General features: G+C 46.7%; 1 protein-coding gene across 1 annotated transcript in view; it reads left to right on the top strand.

Moving 5' to 3' along the window:
* GALNT2 (polypeptide N-acetylgalactosaminyltransferase 2) overlaps positions 1-20,242 on the top strand; it is a gene marked incomplete at its 3' end in the record, with an annotated part of 175,128 nt that overhangs the window by 128,275 nt on the left and 26,611 nt on the right. Inside the window, exons 4-8 of the mRNA XM_079703673.1 lie at positions 10,282-10,380; positions 10,618-10,685; positions 10,946-11,011; positions 17,849-17,970; positions 19,993-20,080. Coding sequence (XP_079559799.1) covers positions 10,282-10,380; positions 10,618-10,685; positions 10,946-11,011; positions 17,849-17,970; positions 19,993-20,080 — 443 coding nt within the window. The remainder of the gene's footprint in view (positions 1-10,281; positions 10,381-10,617; positions 10,686-10,945; positions 11,012-17,848; positions 17,971-19,992; positions 20,081-20,242) is intronic.

Here is a 20,242-nt window from a genome sequence, read left to right as displayed (position 1 = left end):
TGAGCCCGTGCTCGGGACTGTCCGCTATCCTTTTCGCCTCTGGAGCCCTTGGCTTTTCCAGGGGATCGGAGGACTTCAAAGGCAGAGCAGTAAATAAGACAGGCTCCCGTTTCTGGTGTCTTGGGAAGGGTAGGTCCTTAAGAAGACACTCCTGTGTCAGACACAGCGTAGGGCACCAGAACGCGACTTCAGACCGAGAATTTCAGAGTGAGACAGACCTGCCGTGATTCCTGGGGCTTACTCAAATCTCCTGCCAACTAGATTTTTAAGAAGCTTAATTCCAGATGGGTCCTGCAGAGGTTTTAAAATATCTTAGGATTTGGTTCTCTTCCATTTTAAAAGACCTCTGTAGAATAAGCTCTTTAGCTATTAGAACTGATCAGAAATTTAGTTGATTAGGTGGAATATTAGGTCATTATCACTGTTTGAAGGATTATTAAGAGTATATTTTAATTAAATGAACATTATACAACAGCTGTTAGCCTTCTTTTTTTCCCTTCCTGCTTTGTTTAAATTTTAATTCCATTTCCAACTCCCATCTTATCCCCCGGCCTGCCCATCCTCCCCAGACCCTCCAGAGCAAACGCCCCATGGAGATGGCAGTGTGAAACTGACCCCTTGTTTTCCTTGTGTCGGAGCAGAGGTACCTAAGATTGAGGCTCTGAGGATTCTTCCTACTCGGAAGAGCTGGGCGGGATGGCCCATTTCAGGTGCATGGCCCCGTTGCTGTGAATCCATCCTCCAGCTATGACTTGATCTCCTTCCAAAGGGCCCTGAGTGCTGGGGCCTTATTCAAAGGCCTTAGGCCCGACTCTCTAGGTGGGAGGACTTCAGGGGTGCAGCACAGGGAGGGAGCTTCTAAAACTCAGATCCCCAGGCATCACCCAGACCTACTTACGTGGGCAGAGCCCAGGCGTCTGCATGTTAATAATATGCTCTTGGGAGAGTCTGGCACTCACTAACTGTCCGAGCTTTGTGGTGACCGTGAGTCCATGCCAGGGCAGCTGCCAAAGCAGGGCGTTCCCTGATGAGTGTGCCCAGCCCACGATTGGCTCCAGACGGGGGGTGCCCCCTGGCTGCACAGCTTGTATGGGAAGTTCCACCTCCTGTGGGGACAGCTGTGTCCAGCTACCAGGACACAATCACTCAAACAGCAGACCTGCCCCTTTCTTCCTTTGAAAAGGAAATCATGTCGGCATTCCCTGGGGGTGAGGGCAAGGGAGCAGAAGGAGCATTTGGGGCCTCATCTGGGTCACCTGCTGTTCAGAGCCTGCATCCCAGGGTCCCTGTGTGGTAACACCCCTACACACACACCTCCATGTACAAGCAGGGGGCAGAGGGCCTGAGAAGTGACAGTCTACTTTGATCGGTTCTTTTTTTTTTTTAAATTTATTTAATTTATTTATTTTTGGCTGCGTTGGGTCTTCTTTGCTGTGTGTGGGCTTTCTCTAGTTGCGGTGAGCAGGGGCTACTCTTTGTTACGGTGCTCGGGCTTCTCATTGCGGTGGCTTCTCTTGTTGCGGAGCACGGGCTCTAGGCGTGAGGGCTCAGTAGTTGCGGCATGCGAGCTCAGTAGTTGTGGCACACGGGCTCAGTAGTTGCGGCATGCAGGCTCAGTAGTTGTGGCACGCGGGCTCAATAGTTGTGGCACGCGGGCTCAGTAGTTGTGGCTCGTGGGCTCTAGAGCGCAGGCTCGGTAGTTACGGTGCACAGGTTTAGTTGCTCCGCGGCATGCGGGATCTTCCCAGACCAGGGCCCGCGCCCATGTCCCCTGCACTGGCAGGCAGATTCCTAACCACTGCGCCACCCGGAAAGCCCTTTTTTGGCTTTTGAACCCTCCTGGCCCTGCCGTCTGAGCTTGACCCCCAAACGAGCCCTTTTGGTTTGTCTCACCTGGACTGAGGGTACACGTGGAGACTGGCACCTTTTCAGGTGCTGGGTCTGCTGGAGAGACCGAGGTCAGAGCAGCCCAGAGCTCTGTTTGCTGTCCAACTCCCCAGGCACCGCCCTACTTGTGTACCTTGGTGCAGGGCAGAGGCAGGTGCCATGTCGCTCTTTCCCAGAGTTAAAGCTACTCATTACACCTACTGGCACCTCTCCCCAGTTCAGCCTACCCTCCTCTCTGTTGAGTACAGAACTGCCTTTGTTTCTCTAGTGATTGAATTCAGTTGGATTTAAAGCCGTAGGGCAGCTCTGTGAATCAAGAAATTACAAAGAAAAACAAAAAACCAGGGTAAACCTCAAAATGGAAGGAAATAATGAAGGAAAAAGAAAAAATTAATGAACTAGAAAAATAAGAAACAATAAGAGGATAATATAAAGCTTGATTTTCAAAAATTAGAAATCTCTAAGAATACTGATAAAAATAAAAACTACAATTAAAAAATATCAGGAAGGCTCCCCTGGCGGCTCAGTGGTTAAGAATCTGGCCTGCCAATGCAGGGGACACAGGTTCGATCCCTGGTGTGAGAAGATCCCACGGGCCACAGAGCATCTAAGCCCGTGCTCCACAACTACTGAGCCTGCACTCTAGGGCCCGTGAGCCACAACTACTGAGCCCACGTGCCACAACTACTGAAGCCCACATGCCTAGAGCCTGTGCTTAGCAACAAGAGAAGCCACTGCAATGAGAAGCCCACGCACCACAACAAAGAGTAGCCCCCGCTCGCCCCAACTAGAGAAAGCCCACACGCAGCAATGAAGACCCAATGCAGCCAATAATTAATTAATTAATTAATTAATTATAAATAATATCAGGAATAAAAGAGCAAATATAACTATAGATAGAGTTTGTAAGGATCGTAAGAAAATTGTAAGCATACTTTTATGCAAATATAATACATTTAAAACTTATATGGAATGCTTAATTTTCTAGGAACATGAAAATTACCAGAGTCATTCAAGAAATAGAAAAATATGAATACAAACAAGCCATGAAAGACCTTTTCAGCAATAAAAAGTTTGCCTTCCCCGGATTCACAAGGCTTAAGTGGGTTTGCATATAACACAGACTATTTTAGAGAATTTCTAGAAAAAGAGGGAAAGCTGCCCTGTTTGCTTCTTGAGAGCAGGAGTACCTTGCTGTGAAACTGGAAAAAGAAAGTAGAAGAACAGAAAATTGTAGATCGATTACTGTTACGCTTATAGATTGAAAAAATTCAAAGCCAAATACTAGCATATCTAACATAGCTCTATTTTTTTAAAAAAAACCATAGCCAAGTAGAGTTTATTTTAGGAATGCAAGAATGACAGAACAGCAGGAGATATATTAATATACTATTCTTTCTCAACGGATTAAAGGAGAAAAGCTATATGATCCCCCTAATAGATGCAAGGGAAAAAAATCATAAAATTTAGCACTTGTAAGGGAATTTCCTTAACCTGATTAAAGGTGTCTATAAAACATCTATGGCAAACATTACACTTCATGAAAATCTAATTGCATTCACCTTGAAGATGGGACCAGGACAAGGGTGTTCTCTACCACCTTTTTTATTGCATGTTGTGTTGCACGCCATGAGCAGTGCCTTATTAAGACAAGAACCGCAGATGTAGAAGAAGTGTAAAGAAAAGGACAAAATGTGGATGAATTGATGAATGAAAAAATCCGAGAGAACCTACAAATTCTCAGAACTAAGAGAGCTCAGTGTGGTTGCTGAGTGCAGGGTCCACAGACACAAGCCAGGGCCAGCAGTGGCCTGTGAGCAAATGTAAGAGGAGAGACCCCGTGCACTGTAGCAACAGAACTGTGAGGCTCTTAAGAGCAAATGCAACACAAGATGTGTAAGGCTTTTATGGAGAAAATTAGATAATTACAAAACATAACTGAAGGACGTTTAAAAAAACCTCAATATTATAAAGAAATTATTATAATAATTCCCTTCAAATTAATCTATAAATTCAGTGCAGTATCATACAGTGCTTAAAGACCTGATCCTTAAATTCGTAAGGAAAAGCAGATGGCCACAAATAGCCAGTAAAGTCTTGAGGAACAGCACATGGGGATCAGCTTACCTGTCAGATGTGAAGGCCTACTTCAGAGCCACAGCCAGGCAGCAGTGGGGGACGAGTACAGAGAGATGCACAGAGCAAAAGTGGACCAGGGGTCAGTGTACACACATAAAATGTGGTGTGACAGCAGTGACAGCACAAGTCGGCAATAACGTAGTAAACCATTCAATGACACTGGGACAACAGACTAACCATACGGGAAAAAATGAGATTACTTAGTCATATCATTCATAAAAATATGTCTAGGCAGGTAGATGGGTAACCTCAATGTTAAAAGCATTTGTAAAAGTTAAAATATTTGGAAGAAAATCTACTAAATTATATTAGAGACCTTAGGTTAGAAACCCTTTTTCTGAACATTACCCCAGGGCCACAGTTTGAGAAATCAAAATTTAAAAATATGTTTGACAGAAGACATCTTAAACAGAATTACAGGATCTGCCACAGACTTGAAGATTTTTGCAGTGCATATGGCTGACAAAGGATACTATCCAGAATATATAAATTCCTATCATCAAATAATAATGATGGGGCTTCCCTGGTGGCGCAGTGGTTGAGAGTCTGCCTGCTAGTGCAGGGGACACGGGTTCGAGCCCTGGTCTGGGAAGATCCCACATGCCGCGGAGCAACTGGGCCCGTGAGCCACAGCTACTGAGCCTGCGCGTCTGGAGCCTGTGCTCCACAACAAGAGAGGCCGCGATAGTGAGAGTCCCGCTCACCACGATGAAGAGTGGCCCCCGCTCGCCTCAACTAGAGAAAGCCCTCGCACAGAAATGAAGGCCCGACACAGCCAAAAAATTAAATAAATTTATTAAAATAATAATAATGATTAAAAACCTAACAGAAAGTGGACAAGGGTATGAGCAGGCAATTAACAGCAGAAACTATCTAATCAGCTCATAAACATATGAAAAGATGTGTGCCCTCGCTAGTAATCAGGGAAATGAAAATTCGAATAATAAGAGGCTATTTCATACCAACCTGGTGGGCAAAATGTAAAAATCTGATGCTATCAAGAGATGGTGGGAATATGGAGCCGTGTGTACCCTTGTGGATGAGATGAAGCTGGGAACAGCCTTTGGAGATCAGCTTGCTGAATCAAGTAAATCTAGTAGTCCTACCTGTGGGCAAATGATGCAGAGAAACTTTCTCACATATGTAAAAAGACAGTGTCCATGGCTGCATTACTCCTAACGGAGAGAAATTGGCCATCAGCAGAAAGGGATTGGATGTGGTGTGTTCCTACAAGGGACAGCTGTGCAGCAGTGGGTGTGAATGAAATAGAGCCGTGCGTGTCAAAACAGGTACGTTCCCAAAGGCGGAGAAAGCAAACCACACTGCAGTGTCACCCATACACGTTTTGAATATATGCAGAACACCACTCTATGTTATTTGTGCAGATGTACACATGTAGTTCGTTGAAAACATACATAGGAATACTGATGTATCAAATTTAGGGTAGTGGTTACTGCTGGTGAAGATGGGATTTGAGGTGGGAAGGACATACCAGGACTACAACTATTACATGTCAGGTTTTGTTTCATTTTAAAATCTGAATCAGGGACTTCCCTGGTGGTCCAGTGGTTAAGAACCTGCCTTCCAATGCAGGGGGCGCCGGTTCGATCCCTAGTCAGGGAACTAAGATCCCACATGCCACAGGGCAACTGAGCCCACGTGCCACGACTACTGAGCCCGCATGCACGCCTCAACTAGAGAGAAGACTGCAATGAAGAGCCCCACGTGCCGCAACGAAGACCCAGAGCAGCCAAAACAAAAACAAAAACAAAAAAACAGTTCTTTGTGGCACTCTCAATAACAGTAAAATAAAACTTTGAAACATGCTAAAAGAAAAATCTGCATCAAATGCCAAGGATGCAAAATATTAAGATTTGAAAAAGCTGAGTGGAGGGTGCATGGACACTTGTATGACATCTAGGTTTTTTGTTTTTTGGGTTTTTTTTTTTGTGGTACGCGGGCCTCTCACTGTTGTGGCCTCTTCCGCTGCGGAGCACAGGCTCCGGACGCGCAGGCTCAGTGGCCATGGCTCATGGGCCCAGCCGCTCTGCGGCATGTTGGATCTTCCCGGACCGGGGCACGAACCCGTGTCCCCTGCATCAGCAGGCAGACTCTCAACCACTGCGCCACCAGGGAAGCCCCATCTTCTAGGTTTTATGTTTGAAATATCTTGCACACATAACCACCATGATGGGGGTGACGACCGGGGAAAAACAGGCCAGCTGCCTCTCTCCCCAACAGGCCACAGGACATTCGTTACCACACTGAGTTGATCACGATCCAAGACTTGATCCTTAGCTTTGTGAACCCAGGGAAATACATTTTTTTTTTGCTTGTTTATTTTTTTTCCCCATGCTTTGCTTTGCTTTGCTTTGTTGTCAACAAATCAAAGCTAAATTTTCTCTCAGGGGCACACTCAGACTAAAATCATAGGCTGAATGAATCCAGAATGCCTGTTTAATAATTTGTAAAGAGAAATTCATATGACAGCAACCGGAACCTTGAAATACCGTGACTGATCCTGGTGTCTCCCCTTGAGGTGTCTCCTGGGAAGCTGAGACATGATGGGAAGACCTGCTGTGGATACACAGTAAGAAGTCGCTGCCGTAGAGACTGACACTTAGGGTCCCCATTTGTCAGAGGTTTCCTCCTACGGGGGCCTCCAGAGCATGATCAGAACACAGGCTGGGTATTGAATGCTTAGGGTCGTGGGGTCTACACATCCCTCTCTGGGGACCCTGCTGGCTTCAGAGGGGTGGGAAAGATGCCTAGGTAATCCCCACAGGCACTGTTGGCACACAGCTGCTACGTGCATATGGTAACCCTCATTAGGACGACAGGGACCTTTCCAGTATTCAGAGTCCTTCTTTGCTATTTGATTGTCCCAACAACCAGGCAAGATTGTAAGGGCCAGGCTTCCCCGGTGGTCCAGTGGTTAAGACTCTGCACTTCCTCTGCAGGGGGCACAGGTTCGATCCCTGGTCGGGGAACTAAGATCCCACATGCCACACAGTGCAGTCAAAAAAATTTTTTTTAATTAAAAAAAAAAGAATAATAATATATTAAAAAGAAATGATTTACAGGGATGAAGTGCCTCAGATCACTCAGTTACCAAGGCTACCACAGGCCAGAGGAGCTGGGGTGGGGCTGAGGAGGCACCCTGGGGGCGTGGCGTAGAGGGTGTGTTTCTGTGCCCCTCTCCACACCACGGAGCAGCCTTCCACCGTATTAAACAGAGCCTCTAGCTTCCCAGTCTGAGGACGTGTGTTTGATTGTGTCATCAGTGTCTTGACCAACTGCAAGTGTAGCATCTGCGTCAGAGACAAGCCTCCCCGGGTTCGTTCTGCACCCCAAGGGCTCAGGAGCCCCCTGCACTTGACCTCAGCTGATGCAGAGTTCAGATTTGATGGCCATCTAGTCTCAGAGAAATTTAAAGCTAAATTAGAGACTTTTAAAAATCACTGTGTCCAGTTTTTTCAAGTCCCCATTTTACTGGACAGGGAGTTACCAGAATGACCCTTGGAAACCCAAGTGAACTTGACCCAAAGCCCATCTTCAGCATCACGCTGCTTCAGCTGCATCGTCCGGGAGGGAGAACAGAACTGACTGCAGACTCTCCTTGATGCTGACTCCAAATAAACCCCAGCTTCTATCAGTTCCCAAAGAAGCTCAAGGATGAAGGTGCCCCTGGCAGCCAGCTCTCCTGGCAGGTTTCTATATCAGGCGGGTGTTCTTCCCCCAGCTCCGGAGCAGAGAATTCTGCTTGGCAGGGACAGCGCTCTTTACATGCAAGATTTATTCTGTTTCTTTTTAAAGAAATTCTTCAAATACCACCACCCCCTTTTATCTTGGCACAGTGTATGGACTTAGGATCTGAATTCATATACTAAGCTATAACACTCAGACTCACGGGGTATAAGATACTCCTCAGTCTTTACTTGTCATCCCTCTTTACCTTAGAAATGGGATATACCTCTGAAATTTCCTGATCGCCAGTTCCTAGCAAAACTAGGTGCCTGATGCCCTATGTTATGGAATTTTAATAAAACGATGTGAATGCAGCAGCCCTGTGTGTTCTGAAAACTGTTTCCAGAGCCCCTTGAGAATTCCAAGTGCTCTTGGGAGACGAGGCTTCCTGCAGAGAAACAGAAAATGAGAGAATAGGACCTGATTGGATCGGCTGAGTTTACTATGATTTGAGCCTGAAAAATGCTTCCTTCTCTCCTTTTGATTCTCACGTGGCTGCTCCAGCGCGAGCTCAGCAAGTCATTCAGCGCTGTCTGCTCAGCTCAGCCCTCGCCACTGGGTGGGTTGGGGCCTGATTGCAGAGGGCGTCCTATTCTGGGGTTCTTATTTCATTAGCATTACAGATTGGGTTCTTGGGAATGACATTCATTGGTAATTTGTTTGCAGTTGAACCTTGCAGAGTCTTACTTATTACTTCCTTAATCTGACAATTGGCGAATTCTTGAAATTAAACAACAACAACAACAACAAAACCCCAGCCTTATCAATCTACTTGTCATTAAATACTTAGCCATCAGGAGCTATAATGATCAACAACAGTAATTCCAGAATTCATTCTTTTCCCAAACAACAGCGACTGGTATATTATGTTGTTTTCTCATGGTTAATTAAAATCCAGCTATCCACATAACTAACATAAACAAAAGAAGCCCATTTTGTGATCTGACCTAATTGCTTTTTAATTTTGCTGCTTTTCTTGCTCATTTTCAAAATTTGCTCTCTGAAGTAGTTTTACCAGTCACGAGGGAAAATCAGCATCTGTTGACTTTTCCTCTGAGGCGCAGCTGAGCACCAAAGATTTTTTTTTAACTCTTTCTCCTTTTCCTACTGATTTCGCATTTAAGATGGATACCTTTAATTCTGGGAGCAGGTCACTTATAGCTGTGGTCAATTCCATTAAGAGCTAAGGAGTAAAACAAGTTCTTGAAGATGTATTGGCCCCATGGAAGGTTTTCCAGCTTCTCCAGTGGAAACCACTGAAGTGACACCAGTGCAGGGACCCCCAGATGGTGAGCGCAGCCTGGAGGGACCACGTCCTGGGCGCCGGCTGGTGTTCCCTACCCTACTGCAGGCAAGACCGTCACCCTCTCCACCTTGGGTACAAAATTACTGGTTGAGAACTGCTTCCAGAGGCCAAAGATACTTTAGCTGTCCGTCCCACCCCTTCCCCCTCCCGGCTTCAGTAGTACCACCAGCCTGGTAACTCCCTGAGTGCACTCACGCCACGATTTGACTGTTCACAGACGTCCTCGCGAGCTGTAAGCCCGCCCGGGGGTCTTGTTGTCTCATGGGAGCATCACCTCTACACTGGGATGTTCTTCAAGTTCATGGAGGCTTCAGGGGATTGAAGGGTCCCTTAATGATGGGTTCTGCAGAGCCCAGTCTCCCTTTACGAGTCCTTTCTGTCGCCTAGTGGGTGATGCCTCAGCATCTTCAACCTAGGGCTATAGCGTCCTGTGTTTTCAAGCAGCCATCCAGGGCCGTGGTAGCCTTGTGTCTGTCTGCAGGGACCAGACGTGACAAGTGCCTGTTGTAATCTGCCCACAGTTCGCAGGCCTGAATCGACTTTATTCAGAGCGGTCCTGGGTTCTTTCAGTACTGCCACAAATGGAAGGGGGAGCCGACGGGCTCAGACGCCCACCCATCCTTCCTTCGCTCGCGGCAGCCTGCACCGCTGTCACCTACGTCGTGTGGAGGCAGTCTGGCGAGGTGAGGGGCATGTGTCCTGCATTCCAGGATCGGGGGAGCCGTCAGTGGGTTAGTGCCAGGTTCCACATACAACTTTGGGAAGAATCCCAACGGTCCACGTGCTTGCTGCAGGCAAAGTAGGAAATGAGAAAAGAGCAGCGGTGCACAGTTGGTTCCACCCCTCAGAAATAACCACTGTGAACTGTGAAAAGCACATCTATAGAGGTGTATCTGCATGTGAGACTAAATGGGATTTCACTGTTTTGAAACACACTTTTTTTTTCAACATGTTAGAAAGATGTTCTCAATATGTTACTTTTCACTGAAATCTCTCATCTTTTAAAATGTTGCTCTGGTTGTGTTTTTCTGTGTCCTTATGTCCCGTTGTCACTGTATCTCGAAATAGGCCAGGGCCCCCTGCAGACGACAGGTCCACCCCGAGTGCCCGTCCTGCAGGGCCACCTGCCCGCACTGTCGGGGGCGCGCCTGGCCGGGGCTGGTCTGGGCTCATCGTTCAGGTCGCTCTTTCTCCTCCTTCAGGTGTCAGCGGAAGCAGTGGCGGGTAGATCTGCCGGCCACCAGCGTGGTGATCACGTTTCACAATGAAGCCAGGTCGGCCTTGCTGAGGACAGTGGTCAGGTGAGGCCAGCAGCTGCCATCCGTTGCCCACCCGCTGCCGCTCATGCGGGCAGGGGATGTCCCCCAGCAGGGATGCTGAACAAGGGCCGGGTCCCCAGCGCAGCCGGGCTGGGGCTATCTTTGGGGGTGCAGACAGGTCACCTGACTGTGCAGCCCCGCAGGGGCCAAGGGATGAGAATTGCACACCCCAGTCACAGCCTGAAATGCCTGCAGCTTTATCTTTCTGCCTTTTCTCAGCGTGCTTAAGAAAAGCCCACCCCGCCTGATAAAAGAAATCATTTTGGTGGACGACTACAGCAATGACCGTAAGTAGAGACCGATTTCCCCCCGCCCCAGCATCCCCCTCCGTCTGGCCCTTCTCTTGGGTGCCAGCCTTCCTGGGCTGTGGGTGCTAAGCACAAGTTTCAAGAAAAGGCCGGAAGTAGGGGCTGCAGAAAGAGGGTGCCTCCCTGATGCCCCGAGGGGCTCACCAGCCCGAAGGTGATGGAGAATCACCGTCCCTGCCCACCGGGCCCTCCGCTAGTTAACTTGAGGTTCAAAAGCTTTGCTTCTTTTCTTTTCCTAGCGGAAGACGGGGCACTCTTGGGGAAAATTGAGAAAGTGCGGGTTCTCAGAAATGATCGGCGAGAAGGTAAGACTTTTCTCAGTTCAGTACCAAGACAGTTGAATTCTGACTTTTCCTGAGCCCAGTAATAATGTGAAGAAGCGTTTCAGCTCCAAGAACAATGAACTGTCTCGTGTTTTGTCTGCCTTCCTCCAACAGAGCCTCTTGGGAGCCTCTCCCAGCAAACCTAGGAAGGATATCGAAAGCTTAACTAATTGAAATTGTTTGTGCACCAGGGCAAGAGTTCAGCTTACGCTCTTATTTATGTATTTAGAAAACTGGCTTCTCTCTTTCTTTCACAACCTACAAGTCTTATCAGTCCCTTGAGTACTAGAATTTAGAAGAAAAACAGAGATTTAGCAATGAGAACTTTAATGACTCCATGCTGCAGGCATCTGATAAAATAACTGGGGTTCCAGTTTGACAGCCTGCCCAAGGTGAACCATCCAAAACAAGGGAAAGAGCACCAGCATTACGTGCTTACTGGATTTGGCAAATGCCAGCCTCGAAACCTGCTGTCAGTCTTGTCTTTGCTGGAACTGGGCTCATCGAGTCCACTTTATTGGTAGTTATAAGAGAAGCTCCAGGGCCTCCCTGGTGGCGCAGTGGTTGAGAGCCCGCCTGCCGATGCAGGGGATACGGGTTCGTGTCCCGGTCTGGGAGGATCCCATATGCCGCGGAGCGGCTGGGCCCGTGAGCCATGGCCGCTGAGCCTGCGCGTCCGGAGCCTGTGCTCCGCAACGGGAGAGGCCACAACGGTGAGAGGCCCGCGTACCGCAAAAAAAAAAAAAAAAAAAAAAAGAGAAGCTCCAGAGAGGAAAGCATTACTTTCAAGGGTCTGGAAAGGAAACCAGACTCATAATGTAATTAACATCCAGCGCATCCATGCTGGTACAGAGCTGGTGGCTGGATTCTCAGCGCCTCCACGGTCCTGAGAAATCTCTCTGTAGGAAAATGGCAGAGCTTTAAAACATGTGCCGCTTTTGCTGTTTGAGGATGACTGTTGATCCTGGAGTGGTGGCTATGCCTTTTGGTCAGCGAACATTGTCTTTCTTCTGGTCCCCTGTGCAATCCAGCTGGAGTCGGGAAATATAGTTTTTCTTAGCAAGAATCTCATCAGCCAATAAAGTGGGTGAGCCCGTTAGGGCGAGGTCATCAACACCGTATTTTAACCAACTAAGGTCATCAATCCAGATGTTCAAGATGCATAAACAATGGGGTCAGCATTGCCCCTAAGCAAGCTGTTTGCTGGACTCACATCTGCCCCCCAAGCTGAGATTAAACCAGAATCTTGCATTGTATTTGCCCCTAAAGAAACTACATGATAACTTGTTGAATTCAAACCCAGTGTCTACTGGCACAGGGGAAAAAAAGAAGATGAGGCGCGAGGAGGGAATAAAAGAAAGAAATTAGCTGTCATGTGGGCATTTTGTAACTGACAAACCATGTGCTAGCTTTCAGAGAGGGCCTTTAACCTGCTTAGAAATCAAAAGCAGTCCTTCTAAATATAAATTGTGCATTTGCTTTACGTGAGGCTGTTCTTGTGGGTAAGAACCCACATTGAGGGAGGCATTGTTTTGGGAAGGAATGAAGAGAGGCAGCTGTGGGAAGCCAGATTATGGTAGAACTATATGGAACAAGTGAGGAATGTGACAGTCGAGTGAGAAAATGCACACACACAAATGTATGTGTGCTTGTGTGTGTGTATCCCAAACAGTTAAACGTATACACAAATGCTCATAGCAATGCTACTAGGTGACAGAGAAAATCCGATGCATAAAATCATGGCCTTGGGTTCATTTAGTGCTGGGGATTTAATTGTGCCAGCAATTCTTAATCTGGCTATTCATTACAATCACTTGGGGAATTTAAAAGAAGACCATGGGGCTTCCCTGGTGGCGCAGTGGTTGAGAGTCCGCCTGCCAATGCAGGGGACATGGGTTCATGCCCTGGTCCGGGAAGATCCCACATGCCGTGAAGCGGCTGGGCCCGTGAGCCATGGCCGCCGAGCCTGCGCGTCCGGAGCCTGTGCTCCGCAACGGGAGAGGCCACAACAGTGAGAGGCCCACGTACCGCAAAAAAATAAGTAAATAAAAATAATTAAAAAAAAATAAAAGACCATGCCTTGACCCGACCCACAATTGAATAAAAATTTTTGTTTTTCTAGGGGTGGGGCCTGGACATCTGCATTTCAATAATACTGATGTACTTTGAAGGTTGAAAACCTAGTCCTTGTTGTGCAGATGGAAATATTAAAGCTGAAAGAGGTTAAGTGTCTTTTTCAAGGTCATCCAGCTATTTAATAATGGTAGTGGAGCCAAAACCGTGTTCATAGGCCAAGTTCTCTATTTGTCCTGTGTGCTTTTTATTCCTCCATTCCCACTGTCCTGCCTGATTAATTTATTTTTTTCCAGTTTATTGAGATATAATTGACATATAACACTGTGTGAGATGTACAACATAATGATTTGATGTATGTATATATTGTGAAGTGATCACCACACTAAGTTTTTTTTTTTCTTTTGTGGTACGCAGGCCTCTTACTGTTGTGGCCTCTCCAGTTGCGGAGCATAGGCTCCGGATGTGCAGGCTCAGCGGCCATGGCTCACGGGCCCAGCTGCTCCGTGGCACGTGGGATCTTCTCGGACCAGGGCACGAACCCGTGTCCCCTGCATCGGCAGGCGGACTCTCAACCACTGTGCCACCAGGGAAGCCCCACCACGCTAAGTTTAGTTAACACCCATCACCTCACACAGTGACAAATATTTTTTCTTGTGATGAGAACTTTTTAAGATCTACTCTCTTAGCAGCTTTTGAATACACTTCCATGTTTTGGCTATTGTAAATAATGCTGCAGTGAACATGGGTGTGCAGACATCTCTTCAAGATAGTGGTTTTATTTCCTTGGAATTGCTGGATCATATGGTAGTTTTACTTTTAATTTTTGAAGACCCTCCATACTGTTCTCCACAGTGGCTGCACCAATTTACATTCCCACCAACAGTGCACAAGGGTTCCCCTTTCTCCACATCCTCACCAGCACTTGATATCTCTTGTCTTTTTGATGACAGCCATTCTGACAAGTGTGAGGTGATATCTTATTGTAGTTTTGGTTTGAAGCCCCTGATGATTAGTGATGTTGAACACCTTTTCATGGACCTGTTGTCCATTTATATGTCTTCTTTGGAAAGAAAAGTCTCTAAATTCCTCTGCCCATTTTTAATCTGATTATTTTGCTTTTGTTTTTGTCTTTGCTGTTGAGTTGTATGAGTTCTTTATATATTTTGGATATTAATCCCTTATCAGTTATATGATTTGCAAATACTTTCTCCCATTCCATAGGTTGCCTTTTCATTTTGTAAATACTTTTTTTTGCTCTGCAGAAGCTTTTTAGTTTGATGTAATCCTGTTTGTTTGCTTTTGCTTTTGCTGCCTTTGCTTTGGTGTCAAATTAAAAAAATTATTGCCACCACTGATGTCAAGGAGCTTACCTATATTTTCTTCTAGGAGTTTTATGGTTTCAGGTCTTAACATTCAAGTCTCTAATCCATTTTGAGTTGACTTTTGTGTGTGTTGTAAGATGGGGTCCAGTTTCATTTTTTTGCATGTGTCCAGTTTCCCAACACCATTTATTGAATAGACTGTCCTTTCCCCATTGTGTATTCTTGGTTCCTTTGTTGTAAATTAATGGCCATATGTGTGTGTGTTTATTTCTGGGCTCTCCATTTATCCCATTGATCTATGTGCCTGTTTTTATGCCAAGGCCATACTGTTTTGATTACTATAGCTTTGTAATGTAGTTTGAAGTGATGTTTTGTGGTTTTTTTTTTTTTTTTTACTGTTCTATTTTAATTTTTCTCATAGCTTTTTAGCTATACATTTCTTTTAGTGGTTTCTCTGAGGATTACGACATGCATCTTTAACTTATAACAGTCTATTTAGAGTCCATACAACTTTACCTTAAATGTAAGAACCTTGCAACAGTTTAATTCCATTTCTGTTCCCTGTCCTGTGTACTGCTGTTGCCATGTGGTTTCCTTCATATGTTGTTAATGATGTTTTAAACCACACAGTGCAGTGTTAAAATGTTTGCTTTAAATAATCAGTTATAAAGAAATTAGAATGTGTAAATGAACTCTAAAATTTATCCTCGTATTTTTCATTTCTAGTAACTTCATTTTTTCCCACAGATTCAGGTTTCCATATAGTGTCATTTCCCTTCAGCCTGGAGAACGTTTAGAACTTTATTTTTTCTTGTAGGCAATAAAATCTCTCAATTTCTGTTTATCTGAAAAGTCTTTCTTTCTCCTTTATTGCTGAAGAGTATTTTCTCTGAATAGAATTCTGAGTTGACCGTTAGTTTTTCTTTCAGCACTCTGAAAATGTCATTCCAATGTCTTCTGGCCTCTGTTTTTCTGTTTAGAATGTAGCTGTCAGCTTATTGTTGATTCCTTGTATGTTATGGGTTGTTTCCTCTCGCTGATTTCCAGATTGTCTCTTTATCTTTGGTTTTTAGCAGTTTGACTGTTACTTGCCTAGATTTGATTTGCTTTTTATTTATCCTGCTCCAGGTTTGCTGATCCCTTCGAATATGTAAGTTGAAGTTTTCACCAAATTTGGGAAATTTTTGGCCTTTTATTTCTTCATATATTTTTTTATGCCTCATTCTTGGACTCTATGTGCACATATGATATACCACTTGATATTGTCCATAGGTTACTCAGGCTTTTTTTCTCTTTCAGTATTTTTTCTCTGTTCACCAGATAGATCAATCTCTATTGATCCATCTTCAAGTTCACTGGTCCTTCTGACATCTCTAATCTGCTGTTACGGGCAGTCAGTGAATTCTTTCATTTCAGAAAATTGCAGTTTTCAGTTTTGGAATATCCATTTAATTCTTGTGGTTTTCATTTCTCTGCTGAGATTCCCCATGTTTGCTCATTCCAATGATCATTTCCTTGGAGTTCTTGGGTATAGTTATCATAATAGCTGCTTTAAAATCCTCATCTGTTAATTTCAACATCTGAGTCATCTCAGAGTGAGTTTCTATTGACTTTTTTTCTCTTGGATATGGATCACATTTTTCTCTTCTCTTGTCTACTAATTTTTAAAATTTTATATTGGATATTGTGAATGGTATGTTGTAGAGACACTAGATTCTGTTATCTTTCTCTAGGGTGTTGATCTTTGTTATACTGGGCAATTAAATTACTAGCTCATGACCTTGAACCTGTGTAGGCTTGTCTTTGTACTTTGCTAGCATAAGTGTATCTTGGATGAATCCCTTATTCCTGAGACATAGCCTGTATTCCTAAATGTGTTCCCTCTGGAGTTTCTGTAGAAATGAGATGTTTGCCAAGTCCTTCTAGGCACAACTCAATTGCCAAAAATTGTGTCCCCGATTCCAGCTGAAATCTTAGTTCTTTCTGTCTTCTAATTGTTTCTCTTCATGGACTCCTTGGGGTCTCCCCTGTGCCTGCAGGTTCAGGCGTCAGCCAAGGATTTAAGGGCAGTTATCACCAGCTTTGGGACTTAGCTCCTTCCCAGGATCTCCTCCTTCTGTTTCCAGCCACTCTCCAGCCCCAAACTCTACCCTCTGACACCTCGAGCCAAAAAAGGCTGCACTGCAGTGGATTGGAGAGTAACATCGGGGGCAAATACCATGTTTACAGGGATTTCGCTCTGTGTGATTTTCTTCTTTTAAGGGTTGAATGCCCTCTAGTTTCTGCCTGCCCTTGGCTACTCTAGCCCTTTCCTATAGTTGCATTTTTTACTTTGCTCAGTTTATACTTGTTCTCTGAGGGAGGGTTTTCCTATTACAAGCTGCTCCATAATACCAGAACTAGAAATCGTTGCCCTTTTTCCTACTCTAGCATGCAGCTCTTTAAGAATCATGGAAAACCCTTTCTGACCACTGTGCTGCATAAAGAACTCACAGCCCTGTCCTTACCGGTTGTGAATAATCTCACATCTCCATGGATAGATAAAAGCCCATCGTACATAGCGGAAGCCACTTATGACCACACCATCTAGGGATGAATATTACTATGTGTGATAATAAAAAATGATATTACTAACAGATCACAGCTATATAAATTGTGTAATTTGACCAACAGTGTAACTAATTTTGTGTAAAAGCCAAACAACTGGACTTTATCATCATTTATGTAAATTTGGCTCGTGACGAGGCTTAGAAAACACAGATATTCACAACACTGTTATCATTAAATTATCACTATTAAATTTGGCCCCATTAGCACTTGAAGTGTCTGGGTGACACGTGCCTTAGCCCAGTTAATTAGAAAACTCTGTTGCTGTGTCAGAGGACAGTAGTTTTAGAAGTTCCACATTTCAGTTGCTTGATAAAGGAGACTTCAGTTATGGAAAAGCCTTCCTCCTAAGGCAGTAGTTCCAAGTTATTTTCTCAGTCATCCAATTTACTTTAAAAAAAAAGGTCCCAGGGCTTCCCTGGTGGCGCAGTGGTTGAGAGTCTGCCTGCCGATGCAGGGGACGCGGGTTCGTGCCCTGGTCCGGGAAGATCTCACATGCCGCGGAGCGGCTGGGCCCGTGAGCCATGGCCGCTGAGCCTGCGCGTCCGGAGTCTGTGCTCCGCAACAGGAGAGGCCACAACAGTGAGAGGCCCACGTAATGCAAAAAAAAAAAAAAAAGGTCCTGGCAGAACTCTTACCTGGGTAACTGCAAAGCGGTATTGATTCCTCCACGCATGTTGGCGATAAACTCTGTGCCCAGCAAGAGGGCTGTGTGAGGAGGTGTCGGTGCAGGTGCTGGGGGTACAGTTCTTGTTTCTTTTTCTCGCGTTCCCTGGGCATTCCCCACTGACGTGTTTTTGAACTCACTCCACAGGCCTGATGCGCTCGCGGGTGCGGGGGGCCGACGCGGCCCAGGCCAAGGTCCTGACGTTCCTGGACAGCCACTGCGAGTGCAACGAGCACTGGCTGGAGCCCCTCCTGGAGAGGGTGGCCGAGGTGAGGATGCGGCCCAGGGGAGGGGCCTCCGCGACATTGTCCTACGAGGATTTTATCCACCGCAGGAATCTATCAATAGGGGAAATTCATTTGTCAGGGAGGAGGCCAGGGTCAGCAGAGGCTAAGACAACCCTTCCCCTAGGGGGGTCTTCCTTCCCTGCCTGAAGCTTTGCACTGACTCTCTGAGCTCAGAGGGGGCAGAGAGCTGAGGACAGAGGCCACAGGGTCCCCAGCCCGGCCGTGCTGCCCTGAGACCCAGGCTGCGGCTCGTGGGGAGGGGCAGTCCCAACCACACAGGGAGGCATGAGGCTGTCAGTTGACCCGAGACTGCACCTTCGCCTTCTAGAAACATCATCACTCATATTACCTTTGGCCTCTTGTGATATCTCTCTTGCCTTCTGCTTGTTTTATCGAATTTCTTTCCTCCCTACTAAGAAAGCACTTCCCTGAGACAGTAAAGTAGATGTAATGAAAGTACTACAGAAATAGTAAAGTCATTCTTTTTGCACCATAGCAGGGATCGCGGTTGGACAGTGAGTCCTGAGACATGAATAAGACAAACTACTAGTGCTGTGACCCTCATGTTCACTGCCGTTTACTGAGCGCTAGCTATGTGCTGGATGCTTTACACGTTACCTTAATCCAGGGTTTCACCCCCATTTGACAGTTGAGGGAACTGGGGTTCAGGGAACTTTAATCACTTAACCAAAACTCATACAGGGGGCAGAGCCCAGGCTGCAAAGCGGGTTTCGCTGAGTCCCTCCCTGAGTCCCCTCACACACGCACGCATGCCCATCCTGGGGGCCCCGTCCCCGGCTGCTCACTCCACCAGGCTGTGTGTCCCAGGGACGCAGAGGCAAAATGAAAGCTGCACAAGATATCCGGGCACGTGGAGGCTGCGTGCTTCGTGGTCAGACTGTCAGGGTTATTTAAACAGCCCCCCACCTCCTAAAGAAAAAATGGGAAGAATTGAGAATGGTCATTCTCCCTCATTCTAGCCCTATCCAAAGAAATCAAAATAAAGGGAGTGGACTTGGATGTGGGGCAGTTTACGGCCTGTGGCGCCATCCCCGGGCTGAGCCAGGCATGGAGGACGTCACCCTCTGCGCTTGGGGCTCCACACTGTAAACCTGCACCTGGTGGTGGTGGTGGAACTTCCCTCTGTTCTCTGAGCGTGGTCCTCTGATGTGTTATGTTCTTAGCTCTGCTCGCCCTGTTACTAATTTGTTTTTCGAAGTCTTTCTCTGGCTGATTCAGGTTCTTGCCATGGCTCAGGAAAGCGTCAGAGGGCAGGACAGTTCAAAGGTCTTGTGTTCACAAACTCTAACCAGAGCAGTGACAGTGTGGCATAAAGAAAGGCTTCAGCCTAAGGGAATGTTTTGTGTTTGGTGGAATCACGGGTAAGACAGACTCGGGCTCCAGGTTCTCTAGTCAGTTTGGTCACCGTCTGCTGTGATGAGGTTGGAGCCTCTACGCCACACTGGGCTCCCAGGCCCGTGGTCACATCTGTGTGGGCGTCTCAGCCGTGAGTCCTTTCCTGAGGTTTCCTGCAGCTCGCAGATACTGATGTTTAAGTACAGCCGAGCTTAGATCCTGTTAGAATGAAAGTTACTCCATGGTTGAGGTTTGACATTTGGGAAAACACTAAATAATACACTATAGCCTCACGCTGGCTCCCTCTGAGAACTCCTTCTTTGGAATTAATAAACGTTGACATTTGCTCCTGGCTGTTAGGGGGGGAAAAAAAAAAAACTCAGGAACGGTCCCGGGAGAGGCTTGCCCTCAGCCAGTGAACACCCGCAGGGCGGCCCTGTGCACTCGGGCGCCTCCTGGGGGGCAGCGTCCTCTGCGCCCCTGACACCCAGTGCAGCTCAGGGCTGCAGGTGCCCAGCCGGGCACCCCAGGGTGTGGGGTGGCTGGGGACCGGCGCGGCGGTCTCCCCGTGAGCGGTGACACTCAGGCCTCTGCCTGTGCGGGTCCCGGCTGCCTCTGACACCTGCTGTTGCCTTCGCTGCGTTGCAGGACAGGACCCGCGTCGTGTCCCCCATCATCGACGTCATCAACATGGACAACTTTCAGTACGTGGGCGCATCTGCGGACTTAAAAGGCGGTAGGTGCTGCGTGGTGCCCAGCCTGTCCGTGCGGGTTCCAGGGACAATGACGGCGCCTGCACGCGGCTGAGCTGGGCCGCGGCCAAGAGCGCCCCTGTGTTCAGCTGGCGGGGCTCACCGGGGGACAGAAACGGCCTTGCCTCCCCTAGACAGTAGGTGTG

The sequence above is a fragment of the Hyperoodon ampullatus genome, assembly GCF_949752795.1.
Source record: "Hyperoodon ampullatus genome assembly, chromosome: 1".
In the NCBI taxonomy this organism is placed as follows: Eukaryota; Metazoa; Chordata; class Mammalia; order Artiodactyla; family Ziphiidae; genus Hyperoodon; species Hyperoodon ampullatus.
This window is presented reverse-complemented; position numbering and strand designations above follow the sequence as displayed.